Source organism: Amborella trichopoda, chromosome 11 (assembly GCF_054954075.1).
Source record: "Amborella trichopoda isolate Santa Cruz 75 chromosome 11, AtrichopodaSantaCruz75HAP2 v2.0, whole genome shotgun sequence".
Classification (NCBI taxonomy): domain Eukaryota; kingdom Viridiplantae; phylum Streptophyta; class Magnoliopsida; order Amborellales; family Amborellaceae; genus Amborella; species Amborella trichopoda.
Genome location: NC_142346.1, coordinates 43,607,372 through 43,634,649, shown reverse-complemented (window position 1 = coordinate 43,634,649; position 27,278 = coordinate 43,607,372). Strand labels below are relative to the sequence as shown.

Below are 27,278 nucleotides of genomic sequence, written 5' to 3'. Positions count from 1 at the left end.
CAGGTATTTTGTTTAATTTTATTTTTGTAATTTTTTTATATTTATTTTTAGGTTCACTTCATTGAGGTTTGTGGACACCCAAATTGAAATTAATTTGAGGATGGGATGGCGATGGGTGTTGGGTCTCAGACAATTTCCGGTGGGTTTTAAAACACTAGAACTCTATATAGATCAAAGAAAGGCTAACAATTCTTAGCATTTGATCATAAAGAAGGCTTAAAATTCAAAGCTTTTGAGGCTAAAAGTGCAACAACTTTGAAAGAATTTAATCTTTTGAGCATTGTTATACACAGCAGCTAACTAAATTTAGCTTCATCCCAAGTCATTAAGCTCTCAAAAACATTGAACAAGTTTGCACAGGGAATGATGCACTGCCTCAATAGATGTCAATTTCATAGCATTTAATGCATTAGGCCTGAGGCCAAGTGTTCTTGAGTTTTTCAAGCTCATATTCCCACATGAGACATCCCTTAGGACTTAGATTGCCACACTCTGCAAGATAAAGCAAAATAAGATCAAATGACAAATTAAATCTTGTTCATGAAAAAACACATTGTGAGAAACCACCATGCAGGCCTAAGGGTCTTCAAGAGTTGTGTTAGATGGTGGGATGAGATGAATGTTTTCAAATATCCCCCTATCATCAATACCACCACCGATGTCATCAGAAGCCAACTTGGAACTTGCTGGTTCAAGTAGTGCAACAAGTGCAGCCACCAAACCAGCATTGCTAGAAATGGTAGGCTCAGTGTACTCAGGTGAAGCTCTATTGTCTATGAATTCATCCCCTTTGTTGGGTCCAGCCACCATTGCCCCATCCAAAACATTAGGGTTTGGATTTTTTGAGCTCAACCAAGTCTTCCCTTGTTCACATGAGTAATGCTTGTTGTCCCAAGGGATGGATGCTCCTCTGTGGTGAACTTCATTTGGGAAGTGATCTCCAAACCCCACTAAGTAACTCATTTTCATTGGGTTTTTCCCTAGTATGTATTCAACCTGCAAAAACGAAAAGGGCTTATATAGTCAAGCCACTTTCAACTTCATCTGTGTCCATGCTTTCCATGGATGTTTTCCGGGATTTTGTACATGTCAAAAGAAAAAAGAAAGATCTATTGAATGAAGTTGATGGAAATTTAGTGTGAAGCCTTTGCAAAAAGAGCTCTACATTATTTGTGCAAGTGAGTTTTGTACAAGGTATCAATATTAAACAATTATAGTAAGGTACACATACAAATCATACAAGAAGATATAGCTTTAGAGGCAAAAACCCCTGCAATAGCCTGAAAATCTATTTCTATCCCTAGTTATGAAATTTTAAAGCTCTAAAAATGGTACAGGTCTAGCAAGTCCATAAACACTTGAATATCTTGAAAACGGACAGTGCAGATAATGTGTTACAAGATGAATTAATTTTAAGACTTGAAATCCTTATTTTTCTTTTTCATATAGCTTGAAGCCAAGATGATCAATTAAAGGGTTTCTAACATAACAACAACATGTTCTTGGTGGGTTTTAAGGGGTGCCTTATTTTTATTCACTGGTTTAAAAAACGGATCCATGACCTAGATCAGGCACCCCAAAAATGCTAGTAAGCATGGCTATTACTATGCTGCAACTTAATGGAGAGACTACCTGGGATAAGGAGAAGTCTTCTAAGACGTCCATGGGAAAGACATCATCCCCACAGGCCCAATTTGAGGTCCTTTGAACCACCAAATAATCTTTGTACAATTTACTTAGAAAAGCTGCAGTTGCTGCAAACTGAAGAGGACCAAGGGTATCCGGCCTCAACAAAATCAAACCCCCTGCATGAAGAGAGAGAGATAGAGGCTTCAATATTTCATCTAAATGACAAAATCATGGCCCAAGGTTCACCATTTTTAGGATCTCTATATTACCAGGAGTCCTATCAAAGCTTTGTAGCTCAGGAAGATAAGAACACATTATCATCTTTGTCATGCTCTCACATTTTTGTAAGATCGACTCAGAAGGGTACCCAGGATCATTGAAATATCTCAACCTGGTTAGCAACATCTGCAAAAACCCATTAACAAAAATCAATAAAAACCAAAAACCCAAAAACCCAAAACATAACTCCGATATGAATCGCATTATTTCTCTATAAATGAGTTAGAGACTTACCGAAGTCGCAACAATCTTATTATCCCAATAAAAGACACCTTTATTTCTGCTATTTTCTTCGGCAATGGCTAGCTCAAAATTATCAGTAACATATTCAAGATATGTAGTATTCCCAGTTGCAAAAAAGAGCCATGTTCCTCCCCAAACTAACTCGTCGAGATAACCAGTTGAATTATAATAAGCTCTTGCATCACCACCGCAAGATTCATCAGCTGTATATGTTTCCATGTTCTTAATTTGCTTCGTAAAGTTGAATAATTTAACAGCATTCTCGAGTAATTGTATAGAATATTTCTCATCTTGTTTGAAAACCATGGAAGCAGCAGCTAAGGCAGCCGCAATCTCACTAGACAAATCCACACCCGAATTTCGACAAATAGAAACGGGTCTCGGATAATCCATATCTTCTGGTCTTTGCCAACAGATGAGATCATTCTCACCATTGCTGTTATTACGAGGGCCCGAACCCACCTGGAAGAGAAACAATTACTAGAAATTCAGTTACCCTTTCTTTTGAGAGAGTGCTCAAGTGAAAATCCATGATATCAACTAGTATTGTTTGGATTGCTCATATCAGCATTCCACTGTGATACTAACTACTCTGTATTTTGTTGGTTTCGGGTCCTAAACAAACAAAAAAAAACCAGAATTTGCATGTTCTTATCTTCAAAACTAATGTAATTAGCTTCAAAGCTAAAGAATTGTGTAAAGCAATAAATTGAATCGATTATGCACTCAAAGTACTTGCACTGAAGCATATTCATCTCTAGACAATAGACACAAATAATTAGCAGCAGTGAAACAGCTAATGGAGTTAAAAATACTTTACATTCCATAAAGCAATACTACTGAGCATCAAGCTCAAAAGGCATTAAGTTTTGAGGTTATTTTTTTCAGGTTAATATGAAGCTTAAGGTTAGGTGCAATGAGATTTCTCTTAATCGCAGTGAGAATTCTGGCAAGATGAGACCATTTGTTTCTTGGAAAAGGCAACATGCAAAGCTAAACAAACAGAGGCAAACATAAGTTATGCTCTCAACCTAGACATGGAGGCATAATGGCTCTCACTATTTTCAAGATGTTCAATGCCTCTGATGTAATTTCTCAAAATGTGAAGGTGCCCCAAGATACAACCTAGCCCAGTAGAGCATTTTTAGCTCCTCTTAGGGCAGGTCTGTTTCACCTGAAAATATTTCTAGAGCAATATTTCACACCAATTAGTCTCAGTACACCTTTTCACATTAATTGGCAACTAATTGGTATGAAAATATACTCACACCTAACCGTATAAAAGAATTTTTTTAGGCGAAAATGCAAAACAAATGTGCCCTTAGTTTGCACACCCGCAGAGAAGGATAGAAACACGAACAAAAAACCAGGTGAAATTCAGAGAATGAAAAAAAATATTTAATAGACATCCTAGAGAGAGAGGCTCCCTAAAAATCAATTTTGGTGCTTACGCATAGGGTAAGCTTTCTAGGCTTCCTTACAGCATAAAACTTATACATTTTCTCTTATCCAACCATCCATTCTGAATAGACGGCTGAGATGGCCCCAATCACAATGTCAAGTCTATATCGTATTTTATTTTAATTTTTTTCTATAAACTATTTTTACACCAAATTTTGGGCATCAACTCCTCTCTTAAATTTGTACTTGTAAAAAAATATAAAAACATATTTTCGATAAAATACCCTTAAAAAATTTCAAGAGGTATTTTGATTATTATATTTTATCAAAAAATTCTTTTTCAATATTTTTTTAGGTGCACCTCATTAAGAAGATTTAAAAATATGAATTTCATATTTATGTAATTTGTATAAAAAAAATAAAAATAAAATACTCTGAAGCGTTAGATTTAGATCAAGCGATGAGTGACTCACTTGAACTAAATTTGATAGTAGGAAGAAGTATATATCTTCTATGTTATAAAGAAAGTATAAAAACCTTTTCTTACATAGAACCTCAAGCATTTATTGGCTACAAAGAGATACGTAGCTTCTATAGGCGCTCAAGGAGGTGGGCAAGCATTAAGCCATTAAGAGGTGGCCCGCTATTTGCCCACGAAGCAAAAGACCACCCACAGCCACCTAGGCCCGAGAGCCGGGCTGGGCCAGCCCATTTTTTCTTTAAATAAACCCTACATTTTTATTTGAGTGAATTACGCTAAATTTGCTCCTTCGAGTGAATTAGGCCCGGCAGCCTCTTTGGACCGGCTAGGGCTGAGTCGGACCAGGCTGGACCAAAGATAGCCTGGCCCGTTGCCAGCCCTAGAGGCTGACTTCTTGTCTAGGCAGGGTGCTTTTAATATTTCCCTCCTTATAAGTCATATCTTTGATTTTTACATATTAGAAATATAAAATTAGATTGAAAAAAAAAAATTGAAGCTTCATGATAAGTAATATGCAATAAATAATTTGGTAGTTCAGCAAAACTTCCACCATATTTGGTGATTGGTATTTCCTAATTCTCGGGAAGTCGTCTTTCTTTTAGGAAAATTGTTTCATGCGGGCTGGATCGCATTTTTACGCGGTTCAAAGGTATAAAGCATCCATCTTAAAAGATGGATGTAAATGGGTGGTCCATCTAAAAATAATTGTAACTTACTTCCCAAATATTTTTTTAATATAATTATTAGTTTTAGTTTTCAAAATTTATTTATTTATTCATATTCATGATCTCCATGTTAAAGTTTATATATTCTTTAAACATTAAGATCAAATTATACTTAAAAAATATTTTTTTTGCCAAACCTGCATTTCTACAACATGGGGGCTGGTCGCATAGAAATGTGTCTTTTCTTTTATTCTCGCTGGTGTGAAAAGATTTCGTAGTAGGACTGTAGGAGTCTATTATCTATTTGTTAGGAATACTTTTTGGATCCTAAATTTTGGAGATGTAATCTATGTCATTGCTCAACAACCTGGCTAGGTTGAAATACCGGTTAAGTTACTTGGAACCAGCCACTGGGCCAGTTAGGTTAGGTTGGTCAACTTGCTTGACCACCCAACTTTTAAAAAAATAAAACAATTATAAAATATCCAAAAAAATAAAAAATTTATTTGTAATAGGATTTTTTTCATGCTTTCTATTATTTTGAAATAGATTGGGAAGTATTTTAGCCATAAATACATATTTTTACATGTTTCCCGTCTTTTTTAGATTATTTCTAAAGTATCCTTAAGCAGAAATTGATTTTTCAAAATCCATTTTTTTTCACTCGTTTTTTAATCTCATTTGAAGTTATTTTGGTTTTTCACATTTCTTGAGATTTATTTTAGATTTTTTAACCCTTTTTAGCTAGGTCAGGACCTGCTTGGTTGGGGCCAGTTATTGGGATCGGTTCCTGGTTACTCGGACGCAGCCCACGGCCGAGTTCTGAGGCCAGTTCTGCAATCGAACACTAGTCGTTGTAACCCAATGACCAACCTCAAAGAAGAAGAAAAATTCACTTGCACTCTCTATGTGCCTATAAGAAACGCGATATCTTAAAATTATACAGGAATCATCAAAATTGTCGAAAAGATCTAGATGTTCAATAACTCAAAATCCTTTTTCTTTTCATGAGAATAGTCATCTAATAATACTTAGATGGATCCTAAATTTTGGGATCTAAAAAATCCTTCGAAGTATCTATTTTTCCCAAGGGAGTTGTTATACAGTAGAGAGCATGCTATTTCGGGCAAAAGAATTTTAGATTTAGTGGCTTCTTTGAGGGTTTCTTTTCATCATGTGTATATAGAGTGTAATGACATAGCAAAAATAAAAAGAAAAAAAAGGGCATGTTCCCATAGTTCACACATAAAATAGTGTAGAATTGGCATTATATTCAACTTCATTTCTTAAAGGCTCTAGTCATCTATACAGTCTTCCCACCGTAAACTTATAGAAGAAAATTGTTTCATGCGGTTGGACTGCATTTCTATATATGCGTTTCGGAAAGAAAAGATGGATGTACGTATGCATTTCATCAGAGAATAATAGCAACTAACAGTCCAAATGTTTTCTTTTTAGAATTATTATTTTCAGTTTTTAAAATTTATTTCTTTTTTTATATTCATGATTCATGTTAGAAATCACGTGTCCTTAAAAATTTAATCTTAAAATTTATTTCAAAAATAGATTTATTAAAAGCCTGTATTTCTACATATGCATCCTAAACATATAGCAAAAAAGAGAAAAAACATTTTCCCATGGTGCGCACATAAGATAGCGTAGATTTGGACGTAGATTTGGCATTTTATACAGGGAAAGCTTTCTATGTTCCCCTACAATATAGAAGTTCTATCCTACCCCTTATCCGACTGTCTATTTTTTAATGGAGGGCTAAGATTTGCCCCAATCACAATGTCACGTCTCTACACTATTTTATTTTTAATTCTTTTTTTGATAAACTATTTTGATATCAAATTTTGGATGTCTGTTCTTCTATTAAACTCGCACTAACGAAAAATATAGAAAAAATATTTTCAATAAAATAAAATGACCAAAATACCTTTGAAATTTTTAACGCGTATTTTGGTCATTATTTTTTATCAAAAAATTATTATTATTATTATTATTTATAGGTGCGCCCCAATGAGAAGATGGCACATACCAAATTTCATATTAAAAAAAAATGTATTAAAAAAAAACTAAAAATAAAATACTTTGAGATGTCGGATCTAAAATTAATGGTGAGTGGCTCTCTTGATAAAAAATGAACAGCTGGATGGTAGGGGGAGGATAGAACTTCATGTTGCAGGGGGAATATAAAAAGCTTTCCCTTTTATACAACTTCACTCATTAAAGGTTCTAGTAATTTACCTAGTTTATTTTACTAGGAAGTTGTAGATTTTGCATTATATTTATGGGATTGTCGATAAAGAGACTATTTATCTTTTATTCATAGATGTCATAATCATTCTCACTCATTAGATGTTAAATTGGATAGTTTTGCATGAGTCATAAAGTTCGATAATTTTTTTTTTGGAAGTTTGTGTCTATTCAATGATATTTTTACAACCACCTATTTTGAAATTTAAGGGATAAGAATGATTGTAACATTTATGTACAAAAGATAAATAAGCTATTGTTAGAAAATACATATATTTATATATGGAAAATAGTTTTGTTAGCCAAATATTAATGGAACAATATTAGTGCAAGTCTAGAGTCGGTCTTAATTCTAATGACCAGAGTGTGGACCATGTTAAGTTTAATATTCTTTTTACAAATCCATTTTATCTAAATTTTGGGATAATGTGCATCTCACCAAAGCAAACAAAAAAATATCAAAACAAAACTTAAAAAATTTAGAATGACCAAGATAACCCCCAATCACAAGGCTGGGTGTATTTTTCATTTTATTTTTTACAAATTATTTTTTAATATTTATTTTGTTCGCCTTTGTGAAACGTGTCCGGCTCGAGATTTCATGTCCAACACGTTTACAAAAAAAAATATTAAAAATCAAACATTGAGCCGCAATGCGGGTCATCAGTACAGTTAAAAAAGGAAAATGTTCATACAAGGCAAGCTACTATCTTACCTGAGAATAGAGGATTCCAGCACCATTGGTTATATTAGGAAGGACAATGGTCTTCAACAAAAAATCACATCCCCATCTGATCACCTCCTTAACACTCTCTAATTCATCCACAATCTCATACTTCTTGTGGTATTCTATCACACTCCAACTCAATAATGTAACTGTATAAGCTGTTGGAAATGTGAATTTTATGTTGTTGCCTGAATCATAGAACCCACCGACCAAATCGACGCTTATATCGATGAAATTCCCGTCGAATTTTCCGGAATCTCCACGAAATTTCACTGGATTATTTGTCGGTAGAATACCAGCTGAAAAAACACACTAACAAAAAAAGATTTAGATTATAATTTAGATGTAAACTTGATAAAAGTACAATGTTTATTATGGTTTGAACTTTGGGGAAATATCCCCATACCTTTTATTTTTTGTTTTCGTATCTGAATAGGCTCAAGGATTTAAAATATATCTACTAACCCCTTTATTATAACTTTAATCATTTTTAACTATTTTTTTAGCCTTAACAAATATAAAAAAGACATACTCATTCTAAACCCTTCCACTCTTTATGTGATATATTCCTCTCAAATTTCTCTCTCTCTCTCTTCCTTGAGATTCTCCCAAACCCTTTCTCTCTCTCTCTACTTTTCCCCATTTTCTCTCTCTAAGTCTCTCTTTTTCTCTCTACCCCGTGTTTTCCAAAACGCTTCTCTCTCATTTTGGATTCCAAAAACATGTACAATCTACATATAGTTAATCATCCATGCGAATAATATTCAACTAATCAATAGGAAATTTCCACATAAATCAAGCAAATATATAAAGAAAAATAAATTATGGAGAGAAAGAGAGAGAGAGAAAATGGGAAAATAAGACGAGAGAGAGGGTTTGAAAAAAGCCATAGAGAGATTTAAAAGAAAAATCAAGTGAAGAGAAAGAAATGATGGTGTTTAAAAAGGATATATCTTTATTACATTTGTTTGGGGCAAAAAAATAGGTTTAAAAGAGATAAAGTTAGTTCAAAGCAAGGATACTTTAAAATAAAAGTAGTTCAATAGCAATCCGATGTTTAAAGGCTTAGATTGCTAAAATATATAAAGAAAGAGTATGAAAAAGGGTGATCCGACATTTGTAACATCAGACCCCCCCATAAATAATGGTAGGCCAAAAATGTAGGGTGGCTTGATGTTCGTATTATCAGACTGCCCTACAAATGGATTTGTTTGACACAATAAATTTCAAACAGCCTCTACAAATATCAAAAAATAAATAAATTTTTTTTAAAAGAAAAAAAAAACAAACAAACAATGCGTTATTAGAAACATCATTCCACACAAAATTTGGAAAATTTAAAAAAAAATCGAGGGAGTAGGATCTCGTGGTAAAATATGGGAACTTATAGACCACATGGTAATTTCAGTAATTTTACCCTCTGTGCATAAAAATTAAAAAAATAAATAAATAAAAAGGTTTTAATTTAAGGGTGGACATAAATTTTCGAACAATCTTAAAGATTTCCGGCACAGAAATTGCATCAGTTGACAAAGTTTAGATGTGGAACTTATTCTGATAGCTTAAGGTTGATGACTTATAGATAGTTGACAAAGTTTAGATGTCCAACTTATTCTGGTAGCTTAAGGTTGATGGCTTATAGATGCCACACCCAACTGACATAAATATGTCGATCAGTTATTTGCCGGCGTTTTGCAGAATTTGGATGACATTTATTATGCATCAAATGCTGAACTTAATTCTTTGAAACACAACTTTGTGATGTGTTTTGAAATGGTCTCTTCTCTTGGTTCCTCAAGAAACCTACGGACTTTTCACAAATTTCAGCAGTTTTGTGTCACCACAAATAAAAACGAAACTCTGATGAAAAGAAAAATTTAAAGAAAGGAACAAGATATATAAGGAAGTTAGAATTCACATTTCTGTGCATCGAAAAACAGGAGAGCCTGATGCAACGCGAGCGTGATGTTTGGAGAAAGGGAAGGGCGTGAATGTCGATGAGGCACGAAGACAAGCACAAGGGCAATCGACAGCGTGAGGATGACTAACGCAACCAGAACATACAGGAACCTCTTGAAGGTTTGCTTGTCGGCAATAAAAAGGTTGAAGGAGACAGACTTGGAGTAGAGAGAGGGGATAACATGAAAGGGGAGAGAGTTTGCTTGACCGAGCCCGAAATCAATGTCGATTGAGTTCCATCGACTAGCAGAGGGAAGCAGACGCCCCGTCTCCGGGACAAAGTGGACAAACTGCACCGTTTCCGAGTCCTGACTCGCGGGACTGGAGGGGCCGCGAGAATCCATGATTCACTTCTAATCAATCACACATGAATCAGATTGCAAGCCTAAAGAGAGAAAGAGAGCTTGATTAATAGTGATGCCAGTGAATGACTAGGAAGAGATTCAAAGAAAACCGGAAGCTGGTAGGATACATTAGCGCCTTCGTTTTCCTATTCTTGAGGTACACAGCAACCAGGAAGTCATATTCTTATGCGACAGGATTCAAAGAATGGGAAAATCCATGCTCACATGGTGAGTTGAATAGGATTTGTGTTTCAATTTGGGATTACATGCATGAAATTGCAGAGTTAGAACACCGTCTAAAAGGTTTGAAACTTTTAAAAAAAAAGGAGAGTTTTTTGGCAGAGATTATGGGAAAGATGGTTTGGTGATGCGAGAGAGAGAGAGGAGGGCTCGAGACATTGTGAGATAAACGATGAGAGGAGTCCTCTCCTTGGCGACGTTTACTAAGGTGGGGTTTGTTTTGTATGAGTGTCAGTTATTCATGGGCATGGGCTGGAGAGAGAGAGAGAGTGAGAGCCGTGACAGTATCATGAGAGAGCTTGGGGAACTGGACATGCCATTTTCAATGTTTGGAGAAACAAGAAAGAGAGTAAGTGAGATAATTTTCCATGGATAAAAAGGAAAAAAAATAAAAAAACACGCCACACATTCCTTGAGAAAAAATGTCCAAAAAGTAAACAAAACAAAACAATTTAATTTGATTTGGACAATAAATTTGGACTAGGTATAAATTTGAATAAATTGAAGTACTTTTTAGGAATTTAACTAATTTTAGGGACTTTTTAAATATTTCATTAATTTAAAGTACTTTTTAGATATTCAAAATTCAATGTTTTTTTTGAAAAGATTCACGTAATGATTCTCAAATAGAACTCAAAATCTCGAGATCAAAAATGCACCCAAGTAGGCTTTCTACATGAAGGAGGAAGTACCTTGTGCCCACACAAGAGTATAGTATGCTATCTATGCTCTATACCATGTTCACCTTTGAGAGAGATTCAAATATTCATCGCATTAGGAATGGACCGAATGCATGGATGGCCACCACAAGCACACCCCTTCCCGGATCATCTACCGAACTAACAAAAAAATCTTCCTCACATAATGCATCTATTTCTCCAATAAGCTTCAAAGTTCTAACCGTGCTGACTTCTCTGAGCCATGCTCACACCATGCTAACTTCTCTTAGCCATGCTCACACTTCTCTAAGCCAATGGCCGGTACCGGTACCGGTTTTGATGACGGGCCAAGTATTTTAAAGAAAAATTTAAAAAATATATATATAATCTAAAAAATAAGGATTTTTGTTTGCAATATATGTTTTTAATATTATATATTGTTTTGGTCATCAATATTTACTATTACATTATTCCATCCTTTTTAGAAAATTTCAAAAATACTCCTAAATACAAATCGATTCTTTAAAATCTATTTTTTTTATGAATTTTCAACTTCATTTGGATGTGTTTTATATAATCATTCTTTAAATATACTTTTTATATTTTATCAGATTTACATTTTATTTTTAGTTTTTTCAACAATTTTTTTATTGCTAAGGACTAGCTCAGTTAGAACGGTTGAATCGGCCGGTCTACAGGTTAGGCCGGTTGAACCGCTTCAGAGCCCATATCCGGTTAACCGTTCCGGTTCGATTTTGCGACTGCACACGACCATTGCATTTCACACACACAGATTTTGATTCAAAATTTCAGCTCATTCATAACCGACACTAAAAATTAGATGCAAGGCCCAAAAATATGAGTTACAGCGCCTCTTTTGCCCAGTTGAACACAAACATCGAGACAGGTTTCCAGCTTTGAATCCATGGCCCATTCTATAACCCATTTTTCTCGGGATGGACATCTTTTTAATTTGCTGGGTTCTCCAACTTCTCTTTATTTGGCCGTTTACGTTTTCTCTTCTTTCTACTCCTCTCACTCGTTTCATCAAACTTATGCACCTGGAAAGTATTTCAGTATATAAATCAACATTCATAAGGGAGAAAAAAAGTATTTCATTGTATGCATCAAACACTAAACTTACTTTAATAATTGGATTTGAAATTCCACTAATAAATAACCATAATGCTGATCACTGATAATGAAGGACTTGAGTACAGTGAAGATCCAAAAAAAAATCGAAGAAAGAAAACTAGGCTAGAATTTGGGTAGCAATTGTGTAGAAAAATAATTGACTCGCACTAAGAAACTAGCACCGTTCTAAATGTAGTTGCCCTCAAACCCCAAACTACTCTTGGCCCTAAATCATACCAACGGCCACACTCTCCCCTCCACCCTGCACCAATGTTACATGGACACTGACAAAGGTGTCCGTATTTAATACATTTCTAAGTGTCTAGTGTGTGGGGTCAAAAACCGATACTTCATAAAAGTATCAATAAGTAAGACTATACAATATATGCGCATGTGAATTTTGAGTATCCTTTTATTTTGAAGAATGTGATGTGAATTTTGGGTATCCTTTTATCTTGAAGAATGTGATGATATTTGTAGTATTCCATGTATCCGAAAACCACTTTGGTTTTATGTCAGGAAGGTCAAGAACTAAAGCTATTTTCCTACTTAGGCAACTGATTGAGAACTTTAAGACGAAAGGAAAAAACTTGCACATTATCTTTATTGATCTAGAGAAAGCTTATGATAGAGTACCTCGATATTTGATTTGCCAGGTATTAGAAAAAAAAAAGACGTCTCTAGACACTACATCGACTTGGTGAGAGATATGTACAATGGAGCGGTAGCTAGTGTACGAACAACTATGGAGAGACGAATGAGTTTTCAGTGACAATAGGTCTACATCAAAAGTTAGCATTCAGTCAATAGCTCTTTGTCTTAGTTATGGACAACTTAATTAGGCATCTACAAGATGAGGTACCGTGGTGCATGTTGTTCGCAGATGACATAGTTTTGATTGCTGAGACCCGAAGCAGCATCAACACAAAGTTAGAACTTTGAAGGGACGCTTTAGAAACCTAATGTTTTAAAATCAATCGGACTAAGACAGAGTATACGAATGCAAGTTTAGTAATAATAGGAGTCGATACGAGGAAGTAGTTAAAATTGACAGCCATAAAGTACAAAAAAGACGGCGCTTTCCACTTTCCATATCTTGGGTCGATAATCCAGCAAAATGGAGAGATCGAAGAAGATGTCGCACACAGAATTAGAGCTAGGTGGGCAAAGTGGAGATGTGTAACTGGAATTTTATGTGATCACCGCATACCAATGATGCTGAAGGGAAAATTTTATAGGAGAGCAGTGAGACCAGCTTTGCTCTATGGGACGGAATGTTGGGCGGACAAAAAACAATATATCCATAGAATGAATGTAGCGAAGACGAAGATGTTAAGATGGATGAATGGCAAGATAAGAAGTGATAGAATTCAAAATGAATCTATTCGAGAGAATTTTGACGTGGCACCAATAGACGATAACATGAGAGTGAGTAGAATTAGGTGGGTTGGTCGTGTATGGCGCCGACCAAATACAACACCTGTTAGGAGGTGTGAGTTAGTTCAAGTGGAAGGACTGAAAAAGGCAAAAAGTAGACCCAAAATGATGTGGTTGGAAGTAGTCCTAAAAGATATAAAGACTTATCGCCTCACTAAGGATAGGACCTTTAATAGAGCAGAACGGAAAACCAGGATTCATGTAGCCGACCCCAATTAATTGGAAAGAAACTAAAATGACGATGATGATTGTATAGTATCCCATCATGTTCAAATAAAGCTAAGCCAGTGGAGTGATATTGGTAAGTGGTTCATATTCAAGTGGACCAAGGTTCAAATCCTAGCCAAGCATAAGCCTTTTCTAAAATTGAAAAACCACCACCATGTTGCTTAAAAACTTTGGCCAAAAAATAAAAAATGCAAGCTGTGATTCAAACCTTAGACGAAGAGTATAGATGCGATTCAAACCTTAGACGAAGAGTATAAATGCTAGGCTGCTATACCACATGAGACCTAAAAACTTTCATGATAAGAAGGTCCAAGTTATTATAGAAGAAACTTCTGAAAGGACTGTTGACATTGTACTGAAAAATAAATGACGTCACTCAAGATATATAAGCGTTGACAAGTGTCGCTACATGCTTAAGCATCAACAAGCGACACCAAAAAAAAAAATATCAATTGCCAGAGTAACACTACAACTCTCTCTCTCTCTCGCTATGCATGTGCCTTTCTCTGGGAAAGATAGAGCAGCTGGGTAGAGGAAAGAAAACTCCACAACACATGTTTTGTGCACTAGCGCATGCATGTGCTCGCGCACACACACATGAGAGGGCTTTGTGCACTAGCGCATGCATGTGCGTGCGCACACACACATGAGAGGATGTAGGTGCTGCCAAATGAGTAGGATGCATGGATCAGATGACCCATATAAGCCTCCAATCCAACCTTTATTACCATACAGTACGTATTATTGATAAAAGAAGAAAAGAAATTGCATTAAGTATGTTTTAAGGTACCGTGGTGCATGTTATTCACGGATGACAGTTTTGATCAATGAGACCCAAAACGGTGTCAACAAAAGTCAGAACTTTGGATGGATGCTCTAGAATTTACATGTTTTAAAATTAGCCAAACTAAGATGAATATATGGAATGCAAATTTAGTAATAATAAGAGTAGAGATGAAGAAGTAGTTAAGATTGACAATCAAGAAATACTAAAATAAGCACACATTCGATATCGTGGGTCGATAATTCAGGAAAATTGGGAGATTGAGGAAGATGTCGCACATAGAATTAGAGCTGGATGGGTAAAGTGACGATGTGCAATTGGAGTTTTATGTGATCGTACCAATAAAGCAAAAGGGCAACTTTTATAAGACATGTGAAACCAACTTTACTTTATGCGGCGGAATGTTGGCCGTCAAGAAACAACATACCTATAGAATGAGTGTAGCTAAGATGAGGATGTTGAGATGGATGAGTGGAAAGACAATAAAGAATAGAATCCAAAATGAATACATTCTAAAAAATTTCTGTGACACCAGTAGGCGATAAGAAGAGAGAAAGTATACTTAAGTGAGCTCGCCGTGTGTGTCATATACCTAGTACAACATCTATTAAGAAGTACAAGTTAGTTCAAGTAGAAGGCTCAAAAGGGCAAAAGGTCAAAAAGGCATGGTTGGAAATAGTGATAAAATATATGGAGACTTATGATCTCACTAAAGTTATGGCCCTTAATAGAGCAAAATGGCAGACCAAGATCCATATAGCCAACCCTAATTAGTTTGGAAAAGGCTTCAACGATGATATGATGTTTTCAGGTATTTTCAACACACAACACACACACATACCCAAAGGAAGTGGAACACAACACAACACACACACATACACAAAGGATGTGGATGCTGCTTTAAGAGGGATGTGTTGGTCACACAACCCTTATATCCTTGCACATCCTTTATTATATAAAATAATACGTCTGATTTATAAAAAGGTTTTGTTAGCGTATTCTTATATATAGAGTATTTTCTTAATGTACTTTATTTACTGTACTCAACATTTTTTGACGTTTGGTACTCTTACCTCACAATGTAGTAATTTTTTTGTCTACAGGTATTTTAAGTAATTAATCAAAGGTAAAACAGAATTTCTTGATAAAAAGGAATATTTATTAACTACAGTAGATAATGACTTCATCCACATGAGGTGTGACATCAACCATATGGAATATTAATTTATTTTTAACCACTATTAGAATGCCCCTAATTTCTTATCGAAATATCTATTTTATCCTCCCTAATGACAAAAAAAACCGCTTTTTTAATATGGACGAAAAATGACCTTGCTCAAAAAAAATTGTCATACAAAATAAAGGTAATGAATGTTGAATACATTAAGGAAATACTCCAGGTATAAATTACAAGAATAGATAAATAAATTTATTTATTTTTCTAAATATTTTTTATTCATCATCATCAGAGCTTTATTCCAACTATTTGTAGTCGGCAACACGAATCTTATTCCATCATTATGTTTTATCAAGGGCCACACCGTCAATCAGACAATAAGCCGCCATATATTTTCTCACTACTTCCATCCATATCTTTTTTTAGTATTTTTTATTGTTAACTGAATACATTCTCATGTATATTGTGCAATAGAATTACCACTAATTTCTAACGCTGAGCAAAATATTTAACCAAGTAAAAGGTCTCAGAATCCAAGCACATACTAGCATATCGAGATATTCTAAGCATCATTGTTTTTTGATAGAAAAGCACAGCATAGGACCTATAATTGTATACAAGCTAAGGCAGTATGCATGTGTGCACGTGCAAAGCGTTTAAGTGTGTATTTCTCACTTTGCATGCATGTGCAAGTTAGCAATAGCAGGAGAAGGAGAATATGTGCTCTAGAAGCTGAAGAAGATGAAATGCACTCACAAAAGTTTGAGAAACTGAAGGACCTTCTGGATTTTTCTTCTTCTTGCATGATAATGGGTTTGGGCCCTGCATGTAACAGTGTGAAGCTTAATATAGATCAACGCACACAAAGACAATAGCTAGGTCTTGCAAATGTTGTGCCAGAAGACTGGAAGACAGATCAGGGCACTAGGCCTCATCAGCAGAGAAGAGAACTATGCTTAATTAAGAGAATGATGATCAATAAAGAAATAGGGCATCAAGTTTTTAAGATTTTAAGGACATACCACCTTGATTATAGCTAAGATAATATCAGGTTGATTATTGCAAGATAATATCAGATTAATCATGGAGGATACCGTTGTTGTAGAAGTGAATTTAGTCATATTAATCCCTGTTCTTTTTCTCATAAGCAGGTCAAGTATTGGTCATTATGCTTCTCTGTTGTGATAAATGACTAATAGGGGTGTGAATGCCTGTACCTCTCAGTGGAATAGGATCAACCAACAATGCAAGCCAGGGCTCACCTATCTAGCATGGCTGTTAGGCTCCTAAAGAAGAATCTGAAGAAACAAACTTTGGCTATCCAAAGCATTGTGTCCATCATGCATGCTATCACATGTTTCTCCCAGATTTCTGTCAAGATAGCCTCTCCCAAAAATTCCTTTACACAGTATCTCTTATTTTTAGGGGCCGGTTGATTTTCCCTTTAAATTGTAATTTGGGGGTATTTAAAAAAAGGGTGTGGTTTTGTATAAGGCTGAGACCTAATCAATCAAAGTAAGCGCACCTATAAATAGTGCCGAAATATGTTTTTTCAATATCAAAAATTATTGTGATGGCCTGAAAATTCATTTTCATATCTAATTATAAAATTTAAAGTTAAAAAATAGTGTAGATTGATTAGATCTATGAACACTTGAAAATCTTCAAAATTGACGGTATTGATAATACACTACAAGATGCAATATTTCAAGGCTTGAAATCTATTTTTTCCATGCAATATTTCAAGGCTTGAAATCTATTTTTTCTCATGTCCATACATCTTGAGGTCAACATGATATATTTGAGGATTTTTCAGGATCGAAACAACCTCTTCTAGTGAATTTTTGAGGTGTGCCTTAATCTGATTGTTTGGGGCCTCACCCTTAAAACTAGAATGGACTCTCAGGTTCTGGTCACCGTCCATACATTCCAAAATGTCAAGATCAAAGATCCCAATATATTGGGGAGCTAAATCCCTACTTCTAGGAACCAAACAATCTGATTAAAAATCGAGGTCCTCAAGTGCAGTTAACTAGGGTTCCCTTAGAGGGCGTTTGATAAACTGTGGTGCAGTTACTTTCTTCTGTTTGGTAATGTTGATGCTGGGAAAGCACAAGACAACCTATTTTAACCGTTCATTACGTATTTCCCTAATTTGATGCATGTAATGTATATTTTTTTGTAAGATTTTCTTGCCACTACCTATCTCATGCATTTCTTACAGTGCATGGTTAAGATTGCAATTTAATCTTCAGAGAAGTATCACATAATTTTATTACAAGTAAATGTGTATTTCAAATTGTTACTTGTGTTTCCCACCCAAGAATGGTGCCTGGATTGCCATGGATAAAAACAAGAAGTGAAAATCCATAAGCTCATAAAATCACATGGTTAGGTTCTTCTTCTAAATAAGAGGAGTTGAACCTAGAGAGGCTCAAAATTAGAGGTTTACATGGTAAGATTACAAACTTTTATGGTGTGCAGTACATTGTCCATTGCTGGCCTATGAATATAACAAGAAAAGTAAACGACCCAAACCAAAGAACCTTTGCCCAAAATGGGAAAATCATGCAATGAATCACATCCATCCAACAACCAGTCAAAAGAATTGATGAACACCCATTTACCATCGAAAGCAGCTCAAATTCAATTTGAATCTCAGTTGTCTCGTACCAAACATTCATCAAGCTCCTATCAGTTCTAAAATATATATACACTATTTCCAATCATATGATACATAATTAGAGGCAAACCTCAATACGCAAAAACTACTACATCATCATCATCACCACCACCACCCTCAAAACCCCAATCCCTAATTCCAAAAGAACGTAAAAACCAGAAACTATAAGAAAACAAAACCCACTTAACATGAAAACTAACACGACGGTGGCAAAGAAGACCTACTAAATATTTCTTTGAAAAACTAAACGTTTGAGCTACTCTAGAAGGCAGCACTTGGCTGACCTCCAACCAGAAATACCAGTATCAAAAACCAAAATTCTGAGTCAATCTGAAAAGGGCACTCAAAATTACCCAGGAGGAACAAAAAGGCGCAGTTAAAGAATAATACAAACAAGAAAATCAGCATCTTAAAGTCATCAAAAACGTAACTTACACTTAAACCAATAATCAGACATCCAAGAAACCCTAATCCAAAGCTAATCCGAAGTAGATCCAAATGGGAATGGGAATGGGAATGGAAATGGGGGATCAGAGAGAAACAAACCCAATTTCGATCCAAACCCACATTCGATCCAAAACCCACATGGGATTCTCCCCCCAAAACCCCAGAATACAGGTGATCCAGAGATCAGAAAACATGATGGAGCAAAAAAAAGAAAAAAAAAAAAAAAAAAGGGGAACCCATGTCTCTATGATGATTGAGATAGCAGATGAGAGAGAGAAAGAGCAGATGAGAAAGAGTGTACCTGGTTGAGGGTGGTGGGGCTTATGCTTGTGCGAGCAGGGAGGAATGAACAATGGGGGCTTCAACACGAGCAATAGGAGAGCCACAGTTTTCTTTGGGCTTCTTGCCCGTTAACTTTCCGTGAAAGTTGCAGACCTAGGGTACCCATGTCCCACAACTTTACCAAGGGGAATAGTATTTTGGGAAATAAGTTCGCTCCGACTTTCCACCTTTTTACTGTTCCCAAACTAAGGAAAGCTACAGTATAGGAGAAAGTCGGGGACTTTCCCACCCATTCACCGTTATCAAACGCCCCCTTAGGTCAGGACCACAGTCCATATGAATTTTTTAAAAATTCAAAATGTTAACACCATTCATTCTAGAATAATTTAATATTTTTGTACTCCTTTGAGTGTATTTATCTTTTAATTGAGTAATAAAATATTTTAAACAAATTTAAACTTTATAAAAAATTAAGAAAAATGAATCATTACATAGTTTTTAAATTTTTGCATTCTTTTGAGTGCATTCTGTGACTTTATGTACCATAATAATAATCATGGTCATCCTTCTTTATTAAATAAAGCGCATTACGATAAGTGTTAAGTTGAAGCTCAAGGTAACTCGTGACCTATTAACAAGCCCAAAAGGGGAAGTATAGTCCACCACCCTCGGAATTTATGTGTGTGAACAAACCATATAGCTAATATATTACAGTATACTTGGCATTAAGTTGAAGTTCAAGGTTTGAACTTGTGACCAAATTATGCAAAATAGTCGTTAGTTAGAATTAAATTGAGGCTCAAGGTTCGAACTCGTGATCTAATAAAAAGGGCAAGAGGGACGGTAGAGTCTACCACTAAGGGATCTTGATCCCATATTGATGGAACCTTTGGTTTAGTTTACCTATGAACACTCAATATGATGCAAAGGAACATGGATCCTGTGTAGCTGACGATCTCGATCCCTAATAAGAAGGATCGAGATCCCATAGTTTAAAAAAAGCAAGCGAGATCCCCCTCCCTGGAGCGCAGGAGCAAGCTTCCGGAGAGGGATCAACCCTTTTGTTGGGAGATCCCAGTGAACTAACTTAACTGACAACATGCGTTCCTCAAGGGTTGGCATGCTCTTGTGTTTATACAAATACCATGTGGAAGAAGAATATCAACCAAGCCCACTCTTAGAACATCAACCAGAGACCCAAAATCCCAAACTCTCCTTTGACCTATGAGGAATCACTTGCACAAACTTACATATACCCAAACAAACAGAACACACTGCATGGAAATAATTGAGTACGCAAACCCCACCAATCTTGGGAGTTCCAATTATGAGGGTACTCTCAAGCGAGACTCTACATCCCTCTTGAGGCCATTCAAAGAGGTTACACACCATCCCAAGCCATCAGCTTTTCTAGAGAAAAAGTTGTTTTTGTAGTACAATAAACCACCTCTAAACTATACCAAAATGACAGTCCATGAAAACAATCGCCAGAAAACCCTTGCTTCTCTTTGACAGACATGCAGCCGAACCCACATATATTGAATTTGTGACAGTTACTAAAATGGATCCCCAGTGCATGTTTATGGCTTCCAAGGAGATGATGGTTACTGCATGGTAGAGAAATAACAACTTGGATCACGAAACATTTATGTCAGACCTTGACCAGAAGATCCATCCATCTTGAGTTTGGTCCTTCTAAGAGATGTGACAATGGCATGTTCAAAATACAGGGAATCGAAGCCAAGCTACACAAGAATGTCAAAACAAGTTCATGCCCTGCCTAGATAGAGCCAGCAAAGTCTTGAGCTTGGTCCTTATCAGAGATGTGCAACTGCAAACTTACAAGTTTATGCAGTTTAACACCACTAGGCCTGGTATTTATTCATAGGCACGTGAATTCTGAAAGCTTGGAAGCCAATCAAAATGTAAACTGAATCTATATAAACAACAAAGGATGTAGTTCTGAGACCCATATGAATGAATTTGCACTCAAGAAGTCAAAACAAGTTACATTCGTATTTGTACAGTAAACACATCAGGTATATGGCTCTGTTTGTCTCAATACACACCATTTAGCAAACTTAGTATTCTAAATTTCAATTGTTACTATTCATAGGAATCAAAGGCTCAAATTGATGATGAAAAAAGATGAAAGGCAACCTATTTTGAGTAAGAAATTGCTGAGTAGCTGAACTAACCTTTGCCTTCTTTCTTTTAAATCTAACCTTGTCTTTCACATCTAACATTCCTTTTCTATTGTTTTTAGATTTGGTGGCCACCAAAACTTCCTTCCCAGCATCATTAGACACTGCAACCCCCTTTTCAACATCCTGTTTTTTACTATTCCCAACAATTTTCTGTTCCCATTCATTCATGTGCGAACGCTCATCTTCACTGGATTTTACAAACTGGCGCTGATATGCTGACGGTGGATCAAGGAATAAAGTATTTCTAAGACCAAATATGACAGGAGCACCAGGTATCTGCATTTAAAAGATGAAAGAATGAGCATTTTCTTTTTCTCAAGATACAAAGAAAAGAAGAATGTGCTATTAAGCCAGAAAGCAAAATGGAAAAGAGAGTTACTGGGTCAAAATGTCAACAGAAATCAAATTCCAGAAGATCATAAATGTTTTGGATTTGACTGCTTCCAATGAAACTCAATTAAATCCATCCGCCAGCACTGCAGTCTAGAACCAGCTTTCTTATATGGAATTCCCTTTTTTCTCAATGGTTGCTTATGTGCGGAGTATTCCTAGTGGACTTCTATGGTACTCATTGGAACAAATACAATAACAGCAACATCAGATTTACAGAAATGAGTAAAATACCGTATCAGATTTTCAGAAACGAGTAGTCCATTGAGCACGAATGCATCTCATATAAAACTCATCTATCCAAAGCATCTCAATAATACCGCAAAATACAAGAAATCTCAGGTAGATCTTGGGTTCTGTTTCTTAATGAACTCAGAGTTTCAGTATGGTCACAAGGATATGAACAAGTTCTCAAAGATATGAAAGATCATAAGAAGATTTTTTTTTATCCTCCACCATGAGGCCCAATGACCATAAGTGCCAGCGATAAAGCCCATCATGTTATTTATTTCCTTCAAAATTTTCCAAAAAATAAAAAGACTTTTTTTGTCATGAAGAGAAAGACATTGCTAAACATGCATGCCAGATATAGATTCTAAAGGGCTTTAACAAATCAGTCCTACACCATGAAGCATGTTTGCTGCTCTTGAGTTGTTTTGAGTATGTCATGGTGCCCAGGATTTATCTAGAGACTTCCTGAATCAACATTATGAATGTTTATGGAAACAAATTATAAGCCTTGAAAAATATCTTCCATGGGAAACTTCCAAAACTTTTATAAGAACTGTAAGATCTGTGAGCAACTCACCAAGTGCTTTACTCTGGCAAACACAATAATGCAGGAGTATAACTGCTGCAATAAAAGTGTGCCAGAAATTTAAAAGGATGCAAACTTTATTATTCTATTACCAATCCCTGTGGGGGTTTTACCAGTAAATATCATGCATTACACAAATTTACTGGTTGACCAAAAACAGTGTAATACAGATAAATTTTAACCCGCCACATTAGGAAGAATAATGTTATTATGTTCACCAAAAACAAAAAACTAGTGCGCACATTTTCACGAAATCCATGTAAGTCAAAATTAAATTCATGCGTGTCATAAGCTAAATGTCAGCATACACAACCTTTAATGCAAAAGAAAAGATGTGTTAAACAGTTTCAGAAAATACAGCACGTAAATAACCTGGGGTTTGAAACCATTATTTGATGTAAATTCTCAGACTCATATGGAATCTCTCGTATAGCATGGGGCATGTGAGAAAAAATTAGAGAGCAAAGGAGATGTCTAAAAAGAATAGCAGAAAATACAGCACGTAAATAGCCTGGGGTTTGAAACACTTATTTGATGTAAATTCTCAGACTCATGGAAGCTCTCGTATAGCATGCTGCATGTGAGAGAAATTTAGAGAGCATAGGAGATGTCTGAAAATAGTAACAATTATACAGTGTATATACAGGGGCAGAACACCTATACATTAACATTCACAAAACACAAAACAGTTTTGAGCTGAAATTTTGTGTACATCTAGACTTAATATCACTCCAAGTCGACGTACCATCGTCAAGAACCAGCTCGCTAAAGTTCCCTATTTTATACAACCAGTGAAACAGCAGCACTAAATATATTTTCAAGATTGAAGAAAGAAACGGACACCATGTGTCGATGGACAATCCCGGGATCCTTCTATGGTCACAAGTCCACAGAGGGAGGTTCAAGGCAGAGCCTAGCAATACTTCCTCTCTATCCAGTGATTAACCAACTATGGTGAACAAGGGTTTCCAGGGCAAATATCAAGATATAACCCCCCTTGGCCTGAGTCCTTAAGCTCATAAAGTGAGTTCACCATATCGCTATTAAACTTCTAGGAGGTCCTTGTCCTTCCCCGCCAATTCTGGATGCAAGGGACACATGGTCCTCCTTGCTCCACCCAAGAGACATGAAGCCTTCCCTTGCTTCATGCAATTAACACCTAACCAACATATCCTGCCCCTTGTCATACTAGTAATCATTGACTTCTTTTCTCAAAAGCACAACCAATTCTGGACCACCCACCATTGGCATAGATCTTCTTTACTTTTGAGAACTAAAAATGGAGCAATGAAAAACTTGGACAGGAATTTATCTTGTTTATTGTAAGTAGGTGGGCTTGTACTGGGCTCCAAGAAGACAACCAAAGTAGTTAGATATAAAAGGAAATCTTCTATTAATAAGAAGATCAAAGTACGCAAGGCGAGAGAAATAATAAAAGTCAGGCCAAGCTTAGTGGTTTCGGATTGCTTTGATCAACTTACATTTTAGCGAGCACGCATTACTAGCACTTCCAAATGGCGCACTAATGAGCTACTTCTATTTTACTTGGTAAAGGCAATTTGATAAGGCTACTTACGTCACCTTGTCTGGTGAAATTAACTCAGGCTTGTCTACATCTGCCTAGTAGTCTGGTACAGACGGTTTGAGCACTCCATCTTACAGAGAGCATAACTTTTTTTGCTCATTTATCAAAACTGCTAGTATGACCAGTAGTTGGGAACATCTCTCAAAACTTTACAATGCCTAAACCCGCTCTGCCAGTTTATCCTACCAATTCAATCAGGAAAGGCTTCTTAAGTCCCTAAATTGACTTCTGAAGTTTCTAGTGATCAAATATACTTTGTCAATCAAGAAGAATCTCTAAAGCTAAAATTTTTTAAGATTGCTGGTTGTCCAAACTCTTCAAGATTGCCTCTTAAACCAAATAATGAAAACTATGTCCTACACAAAGAAAACAGATTTGCTTTTTACGGATCTGAAGTCTCGGTCAGCCGGACTTTCAGGTAACTTGTATTCAGTCTGACGCGACTTGAGGGCTTACCCCAGGCCTCTCTCAAGCTGCACTTGCAATTAAGGTCAACAGACCAGTCTTCCTTTGGCTACAAGTGATTGCCTTTTTATGTTGAAAGACATGAGGAACATAGGTCCTTTCCCAGCCCTAGGCAAGCCATTAAGGACATTCCGTCTAACCTTCCACCGGGGGCTGCATATTGGTTTGTGGAGCCACTAGTTGATGCATAAGCATGATTTCGATATGTCCAATCATAAAGGTTCCTGGATATTCCTTGGTATACACCAACATAATATCCTTCGAAGTCCAAACTTCTTAATAAGGAGTTTCTAGTTTCTACTGTATTCCAAGTTTTAGATACTCATGCAATAAACTTCATATTTGGAGCTTTAGGAACCAAGTTGATCAAGTTTAAGTCCCTCAACAAAATCATTCATCTAAATTGTTCACAGTAGAAACAAGGAATACTCGTCATGCTATTGCTTCCTAGTGGCTTGTAAGTTTTGGAATATCAAATAGTTCGAGTTATAGAATACTTTGAACACAATCCTCATGTAACTCAGATCTACAATGGCTTCCAAAATTCAGACTTCAGGCATATTTACAGCTTTCAATACAATCTTCACAATTTCAAGATAAGTACAGAAGCACAGTAATAACTATCAGAAGAAAGCTAACAAAAAATAAGAAGAATCCTAACAAAACAATCAGATGTTAAACCTGAAGTAGTAACCATGAGAAGTGAAAAACCTTTACAAAGAAAATGAATTCTGAAAGATGTACTCATTCAAAATTACAGAACTCCCAGAACATAAAGACAGAATACTATTAACAAAATCACATACGTGCGCATGTACACACCCACCCACACCCACACACACGCATGCATACATATGTATATGTATCGGGTGCGGTTTGTATAATGCAGAACCTTACTTGTAGAAATAAGGTTGTATTGTTCCACACCGTCTTTCAAGGCAATATAAACAAAATGGCACGTCTTTAAAGATAGTGTGGAAGTCCAAATAAAATGGAGGGAACAGATTACTGCAATCTTACTTACACATATATTGTGTGTGTGTGTGTGTGTGTGTGTGAGAGAGAGAGAGAGAAGCAACTTGGCAGAAGTGGCTGATTAAGGTGATGCCTACAAAACCTGCTGAAATTTTTTGCGAATATAGGGATCCTGGGTAGCCACAAAAAAGTGGTCCAGATTATTGCTTCCGATAATCGCCTCTATGCAGTTTCGAGCACTCTGCATCAATTCATGGTTACATCTACACAAAATACAGCAATCTCAACCAGACTGTAATATCAACAGTTATAAATATAAATCGTGCATTCAAACTTCATAAACAATGTTATAAGTGTTCTTGCTCAAAATCTTTTTTGGGTAATTGCTCCAGATCTTTTTAGTTACAGAAAAGTGCAATTTTGAAGCATATAAACCTAAAGATTTAACAAAAGGAGAAAGAATATGATAAATCTTAGAGTGAGAAGCCAACCTGGTGACTGGAAGGTTGCGAGCAGACTGCAATGAATCAGAGTAGTCATTTCCAAGTCTTTTTAGCTCTCCAAGGATGCATCTGAAGAACGACAATAGATTAGAAAAAAGAAAAATCAAGTTAGAGAATATCACTCTGATGGGGAAGAAACAAGTTAGAGACAGCATCATTCAAAGCAATTCAAGAGAGAACATTCACTCTAAAAGATGTCAAAAAAGAAAATATATAAGAGAAAAGGAGAAAAAAATTAGTAGGACAAAGGAAGACTTAGTAAGTAATGATAAAAACAATATAAAAAAAAAGTACACAAATCCAAAATGAAACAAATAGAAGAGCGTAAATTGGAGAAAAACACACCTTATGAGCAGAGAGAAAGAGCTAGAAAGATAAAATCGCCATGACAGAGAGACACACAGAAAGGAAAAGAGGAGAGATAGAGAAGAGAGACAGACACAGAGAGAGATACACAGAAAAATACAGACTTACTGAGAGAGCAAGAGGTAGAGAGAGAAAGGACCTTGTGACAGAAGGTATGGTGCGAGTGCCAAGAAGGTTAGAGAGAGCAACGCTAGGGTCTCCAAGGCCATGGGCGTGAAGGAGATGAAGGAAAGTGCCATCACAAAGGATCTTGAAGGGCTCTCTGAAACCAAAGCATGCCTTGAAAAAGCTCAAGCTCTTCCTGCTCTTCTTCTGCCTCTTGACTCTCATCTTCTGAAGCTCTAATGGTTTCCTGGCGACTTTAGTGATTTCCGGCGATATTCAGTGGCTTCGCAGTTGCGTTCGTTGCTTTTCCGGTTATGATACAAAACCCAGGAATTTTCAGGGTATTTATATTGTGGCCGCGTACTATGATCCAATGTGATCATGAACTTTTCATAACCCAGCCGCTATCGCCGTCCAATCAGAGTAATGACGGTGATGGATGGAGTGGAGGGATGGGGATGTGGTTCTATTTTGGAATTTCAATTAATGGTTTGGCTGGTCTCAAAAAAAAAAGTGAGTAGACACAATATCGATTCGGGGAGAGATCAGCACCGAAGAGATAAGTAAGTTTTCAATGACAATATGTCTACGTCGCATTGAGCTCGTGCTTCTTTGTTTTTGTTATTAACAACTTAACTATACACCTACATGAAGAGGTCTCATGGTGTATGTTCTTCGCATATGATAGTCTTTTATTGATCAGACCCAAAACAACAACATAAAGTTAGAACTTTCGAATGATGTTCTAGAATCCACAGGTTTTAAAATTAGTTAAATTAAGACAAAGTATATAAAGTAATAATAGGA

General features: G+C 36.1%; 2 protein-coding genes across 4 annotated transcripts; both read right to left on the bottom strand.

The window, feature by feature from the left end:
* Positions 1 to 372: 372 nt before the first annotated feature.
* Positions 373 to 10,566, bottom strand: LOC18448324 (endoglucanase 9). 2 transcript variants are annotated; one of them, XM_006858394.3, is made up of 6 exons: positions 9,603 to 10,566; positions 7,673 to 7,983; positions 2,143 to 2,613; positions 1,899 to 2,034; positions 1,633 to 1,805; positions 373 to 996 (listed from the first exon to the last, which is right to left on the bottom strand). In XM_006858394.3, exons 1-6 carry the CDS (start codon positions 9,985 to 9,987, stop codon positions 577 to 579), a joined length of 1,896 nt encoding a protein of 631 aa, XP_006858456.1. In that variant the 5' UTR covers positions 9,988 to 10,566; the 3' UTR covers positions 373 to 576. The 2 variants fall into 2 exon arrangements, with proteins under 2 accessions (XP_006858456.1, XP_020531694.1); XM_020676035.2 differs by having other exon boundaries at positions 7,673 to 7,996; positions 9,603 to 10,420.
* A 1,114-nt stretch (positions 10,567 to 11,680) lies between these two features.
* MEE21 (PIN domain-like family protein) lies at positions 11,681 to 27,069 on the bottom strand. 2 transcript variants are annotated; one of them, XM_006858393.4, is made up of 6 exons: positions 26,506 to 27,069; positions 25,989 to 26,069; positions 25,640 to 25,760; positions 21,257 to 21,541; positions 16,403 to 16,468; positions 11,681 to 11,947 (listed from the first exon to the last, which is right to left on the bottom strand). In XM_006858393.4, the coding sequence occupies exons 1-6, from the start codon at positions 26,694 to 26,696 to the stop codon at positions 11,855 to 11,857; spliced, it is 837 nt and encodes a 278-aa protein (XP_006858455.1). In that variant the 5' UTR covers positions 26,697 to 27,069; the 3' UTR covers positions 11,681 to 11,854. The 2 variants fall into 2 exon arrangements, with proteins under 2 accessions (XP_006858455.1, XP_088706783.1); XM_088850657.1 differs by lacking the exon at positions 21,257 to 21,541 and having other exon boundaries at positions 26,506 to 26,805.
* Positions 27,070 to 27,278: the final 209 nt, after the last annotated feature.

Coding starts and splice junctions, on each gene's coding strand:
- LOC18448324 (XM_006858394.3), bottom strand. CDS start 9,987: ATGGATTCTCGCGGCCCCTCCAGTCCCGCGAGTCAGGACTCGGAAACG. Junction 7,984..9,602: donor GTTTTTCGATGCACAGAAAT/GTGAATTCTAAC, acceptor GTGTTTTTTCAG/CTGGTATTCTACCGACAAAT. Junction 1,806..1,898: donor AAGCTTTGATAGGACTCCTG/GTAATATAGAGA, acceptor CTCTTCATGCAG/GGGGTTTGATTTTGTTGAGG.
- MEE21 (XM_006858393.4), bottom strand. CDS start 26,696: ATGAGAGTCAAGAGGCAGAAGAAGAGCAGGAAGAGCTTGAGCTTTTTC. Junction 25,761..25,988: donor CGCAACCTTCCAGTCACCAG/GTTGGCTTCTCA, acceptor TATTTTGTGTAG/ATGTAACCATGAATTGATGC. Junction 11,948..16,402: donor CTTCAGTTTCTCAAACTTTT/GTGAGTGCATTT, acceptor AATACTTTCCAG/GTGCATAAGTTTGATGAAAC.